Below are 14,428 nucleotides of genomic sequence, written 5' to 3' on the forward strand. Positions count from 1 at the left end.
ATGTCTGGTCTGCTGATAAACATTCAAATTGTTTGTCCCAATACATAGGAGTGTGTGTGTAGCTAGCAGACTAGGTGCCCCTTGACTTAGTGCTTTCACAATTGACCAACCACCTCTGAAGACAGTAAATCTGGGGTGTAGTCTGACGTTCCACTGAATCACTCAGAGTAAATCCAACAAGATTAAAGATGACTTGAGTTTAAGACCAGTTAAATCCTTACACTATTCAAGGAGTAGATCTGTAAAGCCTTTACACAACACTGTCCATGTCTGAAGTATTCAAAGGATTTTTAAAAAATATATAGAACTGGACTCAAACAGTAGTTGGCATTTGGACTGATCTAGTTTGCAAAGAAAGTTGATATGAAGAACATTATGAGAAACTGTTTGCACTCAATAATAGTAAGAGTTTGAAAAATCCAATAAAATTAAACATGTCTGATGCATCAATAAAATGCATGTTTATGTCTAGTTGTATGCACAGTTTCAGTTTTTCACATAATCTACTCTTTTTTTTTTTTCAACTTGCCTCCAAAATATAACCAGCTATCCATCATGACTGTTCTACGAATGGCTACCTTTGTCTTTTTACACCACCATTTTATGCCACAGGTGTCAAAAACCATTGTAGGAACTGCCGACTGTGAATTTGTCTTCCCAATGAACTGGAAGATAAACACATGCATTACTTGAAACAAATCTTGATGTGTCTCAGCTGTTTTACAATTTTCCCATAATAAAGGTGAACCGCAACTCTACTTGTTTGATGGATAGCAGTAACTACTTAAACCTGGACCAACTTGAAAAGTGATGAATAACAGTGAATGTAGCTATGAAGCAAGAGATATTTTATTATTTATGTAACCAGCAGGTGTAGATCACAAGTTAAGGTATGTTATGAACACTAGCTTTGAACACCACAGAGCCTTGCTGTTGATACAGCTTTAAAGAAATTACAGCTTTCACCACTTGGCCAATAGAACAAATCTGAAAAAGAGACAATTAAATAACATTTTATATTACAATGTTGTCAAAGCCCTGATCTGACTTCACACTTATAGTCCAGACAAAACAGTTTAACTGTCTTAAAAATGCTTATCTTTAATGTACATGTACATATTTTGGAGGGGAGTTCGTAAAAATGCAAAGCTTCTTTACAGCTTCACACGCGCAACATTCACATAAAAGTGATGATTCATGGTTGAGCATAATGATAACTTTCAGAGCCAATACACACCAGACTGTTCAATTGTGTGAACCTTTCACAGTTTCCAAAATGATATGTATTATACTTGGATAAAACTGCTCTTTAAAATGAGGTTGGCCTGAAATAAGTATTCAGTACGGTTAAAAGCATATTTCACCCAGAAAGTTTTTTTTTTTTAAAGACAAAAGTAAAATCACAAGGAATGTACACAGGTTTATCCTACACTGCCCTACAGGTTTGTCCTAAGAGCATTCCAGCATTCACAAGAGAAGAATTCCTGCTATTATGTGAAAGTTTCAACCTCCGCGTCTAAACTCTAAAATGGTACACTCTGTATTATATCAGACACTTTGTACAATATACCAAGGCAACTTTCAGTACAAAAATAGAGTATGGGAGTATACAGACAAAAAAAAACTTTTCAAGAAGGCACCAATATAGCATACAATAAAACTATACATTTTAATATGCTTTTCCTTTTCTTAAGTATGTAAGACTAACCTTTGGTTTAAATGCTATGACTATAATACTATTAAGGCATTTTTTATTTGTTGGAATGGTTTAAATTGTTACACATGCATTTTCCACTGAGCAATGATCATGAAACTTCCAGTTCACTGAAAGAAACTAAAGTGCCCCAAAACTGCTGTCTGAGAAATTACACTGTCACAATTTCTACATGACAAATCCAAAAAGCAACCAAATTAACACCAGCCAACCAGTGACACTTTAGTTTGGCTGGTAGAAAAAAACAATTCAATAGCCACTTTGACCCATTAGTGAGTGTGTGTTTGGCTAGTAAGATTAACATTTACAAGCTATTTTGGCTGGTGATGGAAAAAAGTCAATTTAGAGCCCTGACTGTTACAATTTCTACATGACTAATCCAAAAACAACCAAAAGGAACCAGGAATCGCTATTGAATCCAATGTTTTGTTCGTGTCATACCCTACTACACTGGCTTGTTAGGCTGTTCATCCGATGCAATGATCAGGAAGAGGCTATTATGTAAACTCACTGTGCAGACAGTTCTAAAAAGTGTTATTTCAGCTGTGTCAGAAACTGAGCTTTGGTTAAATCTCCCTTTGTTTGTTGACCAGACGATGTATACACTGTACATGATTGGCCACCCAGCCAGAGACCTGACTCCATCTCCTACGAGTGGGTCCTGTGATATCAATATCTACACACCTATTTCATCATCAAACTCATCCTCAAACGTGTAGCCACGCTGTCCGTCTACCCCTTCTTCTTCTTCTTCCTCTGAGTCTGTCTCTGAGTGCGGCTCGCTCTCCCTCCGTCTGTCCAATGGAGCGACTCCCTCGTATTCGGAGCTGACAGACGACATTGAGCTCGGTGGTGAGTCAGCTCTGTGATTGGCAGGCTCGGCCTCACCTGGCACCTTGTCCTGTGACGCCGTGGTGCCCATTCCGCCATGCTCCACCTGGGCCGTGGGGCTGACGGGATACTCCATCTCCTCGCCGCCCTCCACTCCCGGACTGTCGGCCTCCACCAGCTGGCCAATGATCTCCTCCCGTTTCTCGCTGAACCTCACCTTGGGCTTCAGGCCCTTGGCTTTCCACCCGTTCCCGTCGTTTAGCTGCTCCATCCCTTGTTCTCCGTTCTCTCCTCCCTCTGCTCCCTCCATACGCCTCTTCTCGTTCATCTCGTTCATCGAGCTCACGGTTGACTCCACGTCGACGCCGGTCTCCATCTCCAGGGCTCCTCGGGTGGGGCTGAAGACCTCCTCCCCCTCATCTCCCCCATCCTTGCCTGTAGTCCAATCAGTGTCCAGATTCAGACCGTCCATCACGCCGAGAACGTCGCCCAAGATGGAGGGCCCCAGGTCCAGGTCCAGGTCGAACGAGGACACGGACTCGGAGTGCTGTAACTGGTTTAACTTGTCGGAATCTTGGCTGTTGCAATTGCCGTCTGTTGTGCTATGGTTCAGCAGTGCATCAGAGTCACTGGCTGCCCCTGGCTGTAGAGGGGTGGAAGAGTCTGCTGAGGCGCTGCCCTGAGTGGCCAGGAAGGAAGTATCTCCAAAGGCATCACCACCCCGGCCAATGTGCATGGTGTGGCGGAAGTCCCCAAGTGGGGCGGATATCATGGTGGGGTCCAGGCGCCCCCGTTGAGACTTGTGGAGAGGCATGGCAACTGTAACGAAGAGGTGAATGACATGATGGGACATTGGTTAACAACATTGAAATGAAATGAAATCAAATACTGGGCATATGGCGAAGGCAAACCTGTATTGACATTTCATTTACTTAGTTCTTAATAGTTCATTAATAGTTGTTACTGCCTCTTGGCCAGGACTCCCTGGAAGAAGAGTCACTGTGAGTCAACGGGACCTTTCCTGGCTTAACAAATGTGAAATGGACAAATGGAAATTTCTCTAACAAAGAAAATCCAGGTAGATAGTTCATAAACTACACCCATAATAACCACGATCAAGGTGTTGCGCAAGTCTGAGGGAGACAAATTGTGCTGCTTGCCGCTCATGCTGCCATGCTCAGACTTGCAAGTGAAACATCCCACTAAACATAGAACGTCACATAGACGTTCATATCTTGTCCATATCGCGTCCGTCCGTCTAAGACCAGTTCTGTACCCAAAAATGACGTGCAAAATAGGTATACTATTTTGACGTCAAACTATGAGGTCCATTAGACGTCTGAATATAGTTAATCATTTACCCAATGGGGACTGCCTAAACAGATGTGTCAAAAATGTGACAGCATTGACAGATTATGTGTCATTTTTGTGTAAGATTTCACAGAATGTGTGAAACCTGAAGTTAAGAGATTCATTTCTGGGTCGTGTTACAACAAGTGAGAAACTAACGGCCGTTTGGCTGTCCAATCGCGTGAGGCGTGACTGTGGACATTTGAAAGCAGACTTCCGCCCGCCTTTTCTACCGTTGGAAATGCAAGATGCGGCGACTTGACTTCAGACACCGAGAGAGGCTGGCGTAAGTAATTCACTTTATTGGTATAATTTCGTAACAATTACGTGTGTTACCGTTAATGTATGGTTAAAATCAAACCCTGCTTCACAAGTTTTGCTGTACGAACATTGGAACAGCCTCAGTGATTCTGTGAACATTAAGCTAGCCTACAGATTTAGCTAGTTATTGATACTCAGTTAGCTATTGATCTTTAACGCTTGCACTATAAATTATATTTATTTTCTTTTAATTCACATGTGGACTAACTTAATGGTTAAAACGTGTTGTGTTGGGAAAATTAAAGGTTTGAAATGTGATATTGGATGGTTTGCTAACATTGGTTGCTAATATGGTAACTGATAATTAGCTGGTGTGGAATAAATCAGGCGGCACTTTACTGATGTGAAGTTTGAAAGCTATTTTCTGAACATAAAAGAAAGAAAGTCTGACAGGATTTGTGCAAGGATACTGAAACACCACGGATGGATTGACGTAGAGCTAGTAACGCTACTGGTAGTGGGGCAAAAGTGGATGCTGCTAGTAACAGGTATCGGAGGGGGCAAGGCAAGGGCTAGCTAGCATAGAGGCAATTTTAAACTTCAGCGCTTCAAACGTAAGCAGTTCTGCGTCAAATCATGTAAATCAGACCATCCGCCACCCTCGTACATGATAAAGAATAGCACCAGTAAAAGCAAGCAGTATCCCACTGTTTTGTGTTGGCTCGATGAAAGGTGATAGAAACGAATTTCCGAATCACATTATGTCGGCTTGGTTGTTGTTGTGGCCAGTCAATAGACAAGCTTTGAACCGTAGTTCCATGTAAGTGTCGTGGTTTTCACTGTTTCAGTATGTAGTTGGATATGGTAGATCTGGGCAACTGGTCAACGCTGTCGTGTTTTGTCTCGGTAGACCTCGTATGACGGTGTGTTGGGAAAATACCGGCAGTTGTTTCAGATGGAGGGTGCGACGTGCCAGATGTACGCTGTTCGAGGGATAAAACTGCCACGCACGAGATTTTGTAGGCAATGGTAATTGGTGACGATACCATGACGTTTGAAAAGAAGATTCAAAGTTTGAGTTTTATGTGGCAGAGTAGAACAGCTGCGTGTGAAGTGTGGCGACTACCAAGGTATCAACACCAGTTATGGCTACGGGATTTTAAAAGTACCTTCAATGCACTGGGAACTAACGTGCTCTCCCCCTCTCTCTCTCTCTTCTCTCTTCGTCAGGGCCCAGGTCTTGTGGCCACATCTGTCCAAGCTCCTACTCTGATTGAACAGTTGGATGATCGGACTGATGGTAAGTGTGTGTGTGTGTGTGTGTGTGTGTGTGTGTGTGTGTGTGTGTGTGTGTCATATTGTCTATGTGATCATGTGTCTAATTGCCCTCTGCCTCCTTTCATTTGTTTTCTTAGATTTTTTTTTTATTGTTGTATTGTATGCAATTGTGATAAATATGTTACTGTGATAGTGTTATAATAACAGAGACTTTGGTAAATGTGAAATTTAAGTACTGCTGTACAATTTTCTGCTCTCATTTTCAGATGAAAAGTGCTACACAGTTCTCACACATCTTCTGACTCCGAAGCCGCTGCAGTGTAAAATCTGAGATGTCTTTTCTGGTTGATTTTGTGCAGGTATTTTTCAAAGGATAGTTACTTTTAAAAACTTCTTTTAATCTTTAAAAACACTTTCATGCAGAGCCTCTGTTAGGACCTCATTGCGATACAGAGTTATGACCTTGTCACCAAAATGTCAATGACCATATTTTAACCTGCTATTTAAGGCTGTCATAGCCATATTCTTATAACAATGCCGTTAAGTTCAAGAGAACTATAGTTTGGTGATATGGATCCCAAATGGAAGGGAACAGCAGCGGTTTGTAGTTGTAGAGAACTAATTAGCGCCAAGTGTTGTTAACCTGTTGTTTCTTGTTTACCTGTCACAGTAGCCCATAGCACTTTTGTCATAGAGAGCAACTTGGTCAGTAAATATGTGCCTGCTGTATAAAGTAGCAGTATTTGGATGAGTTACAGCTAACACGGACGGCAAACTTGAGACTGTATATTGTGTGTTTGACAGATTTCTGACAGCGACAGCGATGGTGAGGGAAGCAGTGTACCGAACTCTCAGATGACTCGGACCAGGTGACCAAACCCATGCAAAGCACAATGTGAGTGTACACACACACACACACACACACACACACACACACACACACACACACACACACACACACACACACACACACACACAGACCATGAGTCAACATAGTAGCCCCTACAATATTTTTCCAATTTATTGCTGTATGCTTACCATATCCATCATGTTGATGTGTGTTAATGCATCCTTGTGTGTGTATGTTTTGGTGTTAGGACTTTGCTGAGGCGTCCCGCCCCCCTCCCCCTCCACACCACTCAAGGCACGGCGGCGGCCCAACCGCAAACTAACGTGAGTACACAACACACACACACTTGTGTGCATGCCACGCACTGACACTTTCTCTACAGTGACTTGTCAACTTTCCTTACATTGTGTGTGTGCGTGTGACAGGGAGATTAACATGAGGCTGGATGCGCTTGGCTCCCTGCTGCGTCCATCACCAGAGGGGCCGGGATTGCTGCGGCAGCTAGCCAATTAAAGGAGGAGGATGAAGGAGAGGAGTCTGACGATGCCGACATCGCCATCGTATGCAGTCCACGCCCTCGCAGGAAAACCAGCCAATGAAAACGCTTGCAGCAGCATCAGCAGAACACACCGGCACGACTGGTAAACTTAAAGATACGCCACAGACCAGACATACACCAAATACAACTAGCACAGGTACACACACACACACACACACACACACACACAGCAGTACATCTGTTTTGTATAGCGCTTTGCCTAGTCAAAGACTTTTTACAGGAAGTATTATAATTCTGTTTTATAGTTGGGGGAAGCCATGGAAAGTAGATAACCCTATACAGCTGATGTGTGTGTCAGTAATATTTATGTGTATGTGTGTTGCAGACAGAGCTTCTGAAGCATGCAGTGGAAGACCTGTCAGTCAAGCTAAAGGTCCCGCCCTCCAACCTGCTGCTGCTGCACGGAGAGGCGGAACTTAACACCTCACACACTATTGGCCAGCTAGGACTCTGCATCGCTGACATCTTTGGTAGGAATGTGTGTGTGTGTGTTTGCGTTTGGGTGTGTTTGCGTGTGGGTCTGTGTTGGTGCAAGTCAGTCTTGGCTCCTTCCTGATATTATACTGTATAAGTTCATACGTATACCGCATTGCAAAATGAATTTCATATACAGTATATCACGAAAGTGAATACACACCTCACAGTTTTTGCAGATTTTTGATTATACATTTTCATAGGAAAGCATTACAGAAATTTCACACAATGATTAGTGACCTTTTAACAACTTATTTAACCGCTTAAATTTCTTGCGTCAGCATGACAGTCATGAAGTAACGAAGATGGTTGACAGTTCTTATGTTCACTGTCCCTGGGTCGCTACAGTATGCTCAAAATTCATCATTTAAAGACGGTTTTAGCTAAATTTTCTCCCATGGGAGACCATGCCCCCAGACCCCCCTAGTATGACTCAACACTATCCCCCAAAAACGCCACTGTACACCACACATTCGCGCGCACCGCTGCAACACACGCGCCGCTCCGTGCCACCGCGCCACCGCGCCACGCCGCACCTTTCTCACCTTTTTCAGCCCTGACCCGTTTTCATGCCTGTATACTTAGTTTGACTGGTATGCTTCATACCTTTCAATCAGTTAAGTAAAACTTGCTATTAAGTATTATTGATGATGTGTCTCTCTCTCTCTCTCCCCCTTCTTCTTCTTCCTCCTCTTCTACTTCTTCTCAGTCTGGAACCAACTTCACATCCCTCTTCACTGCACTACTGACACTGAGATGGAATCCACAACCCAACCACTAGTGGTCTGCATTGGGAACCTGAAGAGTCTGTCATAACCGCCAGGAATGACCGTGTGACCATTCCCGTTGCAGACTGCCTGACTTGCACAATTGACAAGCTGTTCAAGCTTTACTGGGTCTGCAACTTGTTATATCCTATGTAATGTTAAAATAAAGTGTTACCATCATATTTTAAAAAAATATATGTTGTAAAACTGGACGATTGTGAAATGATATGATGTGGCAGATGTAAGACCCATTGATGTAATGCAGAGTTTTCATTCAGATGAACTGTCTCTTAACCCAAGGTACAATGTCTTTTCTTCCAATATGTTGGATCCTACAGTATTTCATAAGAAAGTTTTCAAGAGTATTTAACACTACTTCGAATTTCAAGACTTTTGGGTTTTGTAATACACCGGTAATGTTGTTAAGAGATGATAGTGTACGAGTCATAATCATCAATACTTCATGAAATTCGCAGTGGTGTTAATTATTCTTGAAAAAGATCACATTTGTTATCTCCCCCTCTTTAATTGAATGTAAACACAACTCTACAAAAAAAAAAAAAACGTTGCAGAGGTATGTAGTCAAGACTTTTGAAGATTGAACCTTGTAAACAAAAGTGTTTGCTAAATAAAAGTAACCCCCCCCCCCCTGTCACTTTCCATGTGATAATTGTCTGTATATTTTGAAAACTAGAAGTTTCAAGGTTTTTAATGCTGTCACTTAAATGTTTGAATGACAACTCACAGAGTTAATTTAAAGTCAAAAAGACGTCCACAAAGAGTGATGTCCCATTTGCTATAAGACATTTTATTTATTTTAGCAACAGATTAGAACATTTGAGTGATCTGAATGGGAGGCAGTGATGAGGTTACTTCAGTTCTGAAGCAGTCGATACAGTTAACAAGAAATGCTATTTTGCATTGTGTTGCATACATGGAGCATCAAAGGACTTTTTAAAGATTGTGCACAAAGTCTGGCATAGGTGAGACTGTGTGTACCATTTGTCTTAAGATGGGATTTGTTCGAATCTCAACTGCCTTGCTTTTCAAGAACCCTTTACCCTTAATTTTCTCAAAATACCACCATTGCTGGGTGTTGAGCTGTGTAGTTTAACTTTTTTGCTTTGAAAATCTGCCATCTTAATTCAACGAGTCTGTGGGTAAGAATTGACCTGTTTGTTAGGTTGTTAGGCTTTTGTTATGAGGCTATGTTAGGTTATCTCGTTTTAGCAAATGGAGTTTTGGATGGAATAAATTTAATGGCCGCACTACTGAGGTAAGGAGGGGGAGAGGTTCATTCCAATTTCGAAAAAGACGTTGATAAGACATCCCTAATGACCTAATATGGACTAGAATTTGCCCTTATCTGGAGGTCCTGATGACGTTCATACCTGACGTCATAATAACGCAAAAAAAAGACGTCATCTGGCGTTACATTCTGGTACCCTGCTGGGACGTCCAACAATGACCTGGAAAAGACGTTGTTTGGACGTCTTTTTGCCCAGTGGGATACGCATGCAACGCAAGCACATACTTCTGAGTCCTTTCCCCAGGGGTGACCACATGAGCGTCTAACATTTCAAAGGAGCAGTTTGAAAGCGCTCTTTAGTTAGTTGTTATAGAATAAAACGATGCATTAATGCTGTGATTAAATCAGTGATAACCTAGTCAATCAGTAGGAGTATGGTTTCAATTTAAAGCAGGGGGAAAGGGGGCCTCTTAGACCGCAGTGGTCTGTCAAATCTTATCAAGTGCGAGAGGAGAAAACACGTTTTGTACTCTGATCAAAACCCAACGTATACAGCTACATCGAAGCCTAACCAAGAGACAATTATAGTGAAACAAAGTGACAAGTCGATTCCCTGAACTCGCCATTTTAGTGAACCTTGAAGGGAATCTACAGCAACAGCTGGAAACATAATCGCGGAATCTCAGAGAAACAACTGGAGTGGAATGAAAACTATTCCATGAATCCCGTTGGAAGTGTATAATGTTCTTTTCGTGTGGCTGTTTTACATTGCGATTAAAAAAAATCTATGCGCAAATACATTCATAAACATATTTATATTTTACTTCCCACAAATCCATTATTATTAATAAATTCCCTCTTCGACACCATTCCACATTTATCCTACACCACTGCCGTATTTACAGCCTGTCCCATCGAAAGACGACACTGGGAAAGGGAGGTATGGCAGAAGTTCACCACTTTTGGCTAACTTTGAGATGGTCTTTGTTTTAAATCCGAATTCAAAAAGACTTACTTTTCTGTGTGTATGTTTGTAATTCACTTCCGCCCTCCTCTCTATCCTTCTTTTCATCTGGCCTCCTCACTCAGTATTTTCGGTCTTTCCTCGCCCTTTCCAAGTTGTCGTTGGCTTCTTTCTCAATATTTCTTTTTTTCCCACTGGGATGGGCAAGGAAGTGACGCGCCTTTACTAGGGAGCGAAAAAAAGGGATTACGTAGGAGTCGGCTATGAGTCGTGTGAGTGAACACGGACAGATGTCGATGAATGCAAGAATACCACAAAAGGATGTCCGAAAATATACTTTTCAATGTAAGTGGCGTCAAGTAGTGTTCAAGACTTGAATTTAAAACTACTTGGACTTTGACAATACTGTACTTCATTGCCTACGAGATATTAGCCTGCTGCTACAGGATACCCCAGCAAGTCTCATAACTGAGCTCTGACCCGTCTCTGACTGCCACAGAAAGAATGTGCTCTATCTACTTTTAATTGCAAGGGTAGAACTAACTAACCCTACATTACCGTGCATAGTGCAGTCTGACAACAAACTTTGGTTTAGTGAGAACACACAACACGTTATATCCCTGTGGTTCTCACCTTTTAAAAAAAAAAAAAAAAAACTAACGCCCCCTGGGACTCAGTAGAAGCTTCCAACGCCCCCTTGACCTCATCATAAGCCTGCCTACGTCCCATTAGTATAACAAATAAATGGACTAATCCCCCCCTAATGGCAAATGAGCACCGCCCCCTTCTCAGCTGTATCCTTCTAAACGCCCCCCTTTGGCTCCCCAACGCCCCATTGGGGGGCTGTAACACCCCCGTTGAGAAAGACTATTCTAACCCCTTTCCTTCCATAGCGATACAATGCTATGACCTCATCTCTTGCTTATTTCCTAACTCAGAGCAAACTCATACAGTGACCTCACCTGATGATAACGCTTTTGGCAGTTTCACTGATATAAAGAATCCTCATAGATCCAGGCATGAGTGAGGTAAAATAATTGATTGATTGGACTCCTCATTTGTGTTTTATTGTATTTGTGTTGTAAAACCGCAAGTCAGTTGATTACAGAAAAAAATACCTAAATTGAATGAGATAGAAGAAGCCTAAAAAAATTGCTTCAAAATAATAGTAGGCCTCCTGAGTAGACAAGCACCCTAAAATACACATATGCTCATATGCCCCGGTCTTAAGTCAAGGACCTCAATTGAGTTAAGCTATACATCCTGGAAGTGGCACTGAGTTTTTAGCCAGGAAACAGGCTGGTGTGTGTGTGTGTGTGTGTGGTGTCTGCCTTGTGTGCCTTGTGTGTGTGTGTGTGTGCCTTGTGTGTGTGTGTGTGTGTGTGTGTGTGTGTGTGTGTGTGTGTGTGTGTGTGTGTGTGTGTGTGTGCGTGTGCGTGCGTGCGTGCGTGTCTGTGTCTGTGTGTGCACGTGCGTGTGTGAAGAGCGTATGTGAATAATGCTCCCTATTTTAAAATGCAACTATGTAAAAAGATATTGAGATGTACAGTATAACATTGGGAAAGAAAATGAGAAAGTTAGTTAAATAGCCCCAAAAAAGCTTCCCTCAGACTGCTTCCTCAGGATTTCATGGAATGTATGCACTTTAGTTGTCCATGACCACCAGGGGGTGACAGTTTGCTTTATACAGTTGACTCTTATATCCCAAATCAGTGACAGATATAGATAAAAATAGATTTAAAAAAGGGTGGTGGCATAATGTCACATTAAGTGGCATTATTATCACATTATATATTATCATAGTATATCATTTTTTTAACAATGCTGTCAGTGTTGCAACTGCACACTGCGCCTTTCTGTCTTTGTTTACTTTTGCCACTTCTTAATGCATCTTATTCTTTGCTACATCTTCTTCTTTACTTTGTGTTGGACAATGCTGTCAGTGTTGCAACTGTACACTGCGTCTTACCCTGTTCTTGTGTAAACTTTCTCCTTGTAAGATTTGGACAAAGGCATCTGCTTAATGTAATGTAATGTAATCATATTATCATCATATTAATTGGTATTTTAAGTCACCGAATATTAGTGGAAAATAATACATTCAGGTCTTATCTGCAGCTCTGGGCCTACCCTGGTATGGTGGCTTGATGGCAGAAACATGAGTGGAAGGCCCCCACCCAACATGATGTTGAAGATTATGAAAACACCATAACCTAATAATATATATATTTTTTAAATAAAATAATAATGTCCTGTATATTATTATTAATTATACTGTGTGTTAATTATACAACTTTCTAGAATGACATGAGAGCTTCCATTCACTTGAATTTGACCTTACTAAAAAAAAAAAAAACATTTGTGACTCAACAGGGGCTCTATGAAACACTAGTTTTGAGTAGCCTATGACAAAGGGGTGGTTTTTCAAACCTTTTCCATTCAAATGCAAAAGAAAAATAATCCTACCCCTGTAGAAAGGCTCACAATTCAATCCAGATCCCATTCCTTTTGATTGTTTGACATGGCCACTCCTGCCTGGTCCCGATGATTATTCCTGACCTGCCTACTCCTGATGATTGATAAAATTTTGACTCCCGTCCTAAGGGAAACCCACGGGGCCTGTATTCCCCACAGATGTCGTCCTTGTTTACATTTGTCATGGCTGGCTCACAATGTGTAATAATGGTTCCAGTGTCCACTAGTAGCATGCAGGAAGCCAAAAAGAGAATGTATATTTTATTTATCCTTGTTGCACTATTAGATAATAATTAATCCTTTAATATCTAACAGTGCAATAAGGATAAAAAAAAGGGAAGAATAACTCGAGTTTATCCTATGCTAATCAACATTTCAACCCTACTGAAAATCCATATACCAGGTGGCCCATCTCATAATGGCTTATGTACATGGATATCTGTTCAACTACGTTGGTTTTTACAGTAAGAGCAGATGGCAGTAGATCTGTCGATCTTAATTTTCTAAAACTTTCACCATGTTTAGCGAAATCTCAGCTTCAAATTTACTGTTTCTCTACTTAAAAGATTCAGTTCAGAGATTTTAAAAAAAAAATGCTTCATAAAATCTTAACAAAATCAACAAAAGCCTGATTTATCATTAAACCATTGCTATAAAGTGACTTTGTCACACGTAAAAGCTGCATGGAATTTGGCCTCATTATCAGCCAGCCTCTGACAAACATCTTGTTGTGATGACCGACCACTCAGCATGCTTATGGTCAGATCATTTGTTAAATATTAACCCTCGGGAGTTCTCAAAGATAGTTAAGAGTAATGAATGAATGCTCTAAGTAAAGCTAGACTTCTTAAATAGCCATACCTTTGCGCTGAAGAAATCATGAGAATTGCTTTGGCCAAGGTGGGACATCCGCTAAATGGGATGTGCAAAACCCTCATTGCCCATTCCTCACAGATTATGTCTGCTTAGGCATAAGGTCGTAAAAGGCTTCTAGACACCTTAGCAGAAATAGGCTACTAGTCCACCTGGACCATCTGGATCCCACACGCATGGACACACACGCGCACACACACGCACACACCAGACAGAAAAACACACAGTTTTACTTTTTACAATTTTTACAGTTTACAGTTTTTACAGTGTCACCCTAATATTGACCCCTTGGGGCCTAGGCTACATGTGGGCATTCTTCATGATGCACATTAGGCCTATCTTACATTACATTATATTAGCCTACATTTAGTAGCTTTTAGCCGAAGCTGCTTACAAAAAGGATATTGAAGCACAGAGTGTGGGGTCAAGAGTAGGCTAGAGATGAGACCAATACATAGGCTAAAAATAGTGGAGGACCATTGAGAGTATTAGTAGTAGAAACTCTCAATATGGAGGACCAAGTCATCTTGATTGAAATTATTTACACCATAAATCTTGTTACTTTAATATCTTGTTACTATAAACTATTTTGTGTACTTCAAAAAGCACAGTCATTATTTATATATGCTAGACTACAATTTGTGGGATAGGCCTAGAGCATGTTTTGTGACTGACCAACCTGCTTGCATTTAACTGTGCAGTAGAACTAGAGTGATTGGAACCATCCACAGGAACGCCCAGTGCTAGCCAGCCTAGATACAGCATCTCGAAGCTCCTCGTCGT

General features: G+C 41.4%; 1 protein-coding gene and 1 long non-coding RNA gene across 4 annotated transcripts; one reads left to right on the forward strand and one right to left on the reverse strand.

Moving 5' to 3' along the window:
* Positions 1–825: 825 nt before the first annotated feature.
* Positions 826–14,424, reverse strand: cdc42ep5 (CDC42 effector protein (Rho GTPase binding) 5). 3 transcript variants are annotated; one of them, XM_063198828.1, is made up of 2 exons: positions 14,325–14,422; positions 826–3,364 (listed from the first exon to the last, which is right to left on the reverse strand). In XM_063198828.1, the coding sequence occupies exons 1-2, from the start codon at positions 14,332–14,334 to the stop codon at positions 2,391–2,393; spliced, it is 984 nt and encodes a 327-aa protein (XP_063054898.1). In that variant the 5' UTR covers positions 14,335–14,422; the 3' UTR covers positions 826–2,390. The 3 variants fall into 3 exon arrangements, 2 of the variants coding, with proteins under 2 accessions (XP_063054898.1, XP_063054899.1); XM_063198829.1 differs by lacking the exon at positions 14,325–14,422 and adding an exon at positions 10,349–10,823; XR_010034901.1 differs by lacking the exon at positions 826–3,364 and adding an exon at positions 11,760–13,806 and having other exon boundaries at positions 14,325–14,424.
* LOC134449065 (uncharacterized) lies at positions 5,679–8,628 on the forward strand. The gene is made up of 6 exons (XR_010034902.1): positions 5,679–5,793; positions 6,239–6,329; positions 6,532–6,607; positions 6,710–6,925; positions 7,169–7,313; positions 8,027–8,628. It is a non-coding gene; the product is annotated as an uncharacterized LOC134449065 (long non-coding RNA).
* Positions 14,425–14,428: the final 4 nt, after the last annotated feature.

Source organism: Engraulis encrasicolus, chromosome 5, assembly GCF_034702125.1.
Source record: "Engraulis encrasicolus isolate BLACKSEA-1 chromosome 5, IST_EnEncr_1.0, whole genome shotgun sequence".
Lineage (NCBI taxonomy): Eukaryota > Metazoa > Chordata > Actinopteri > Clupeiformes > Engraulidae > Engraulis > Engraulis encrasicolus.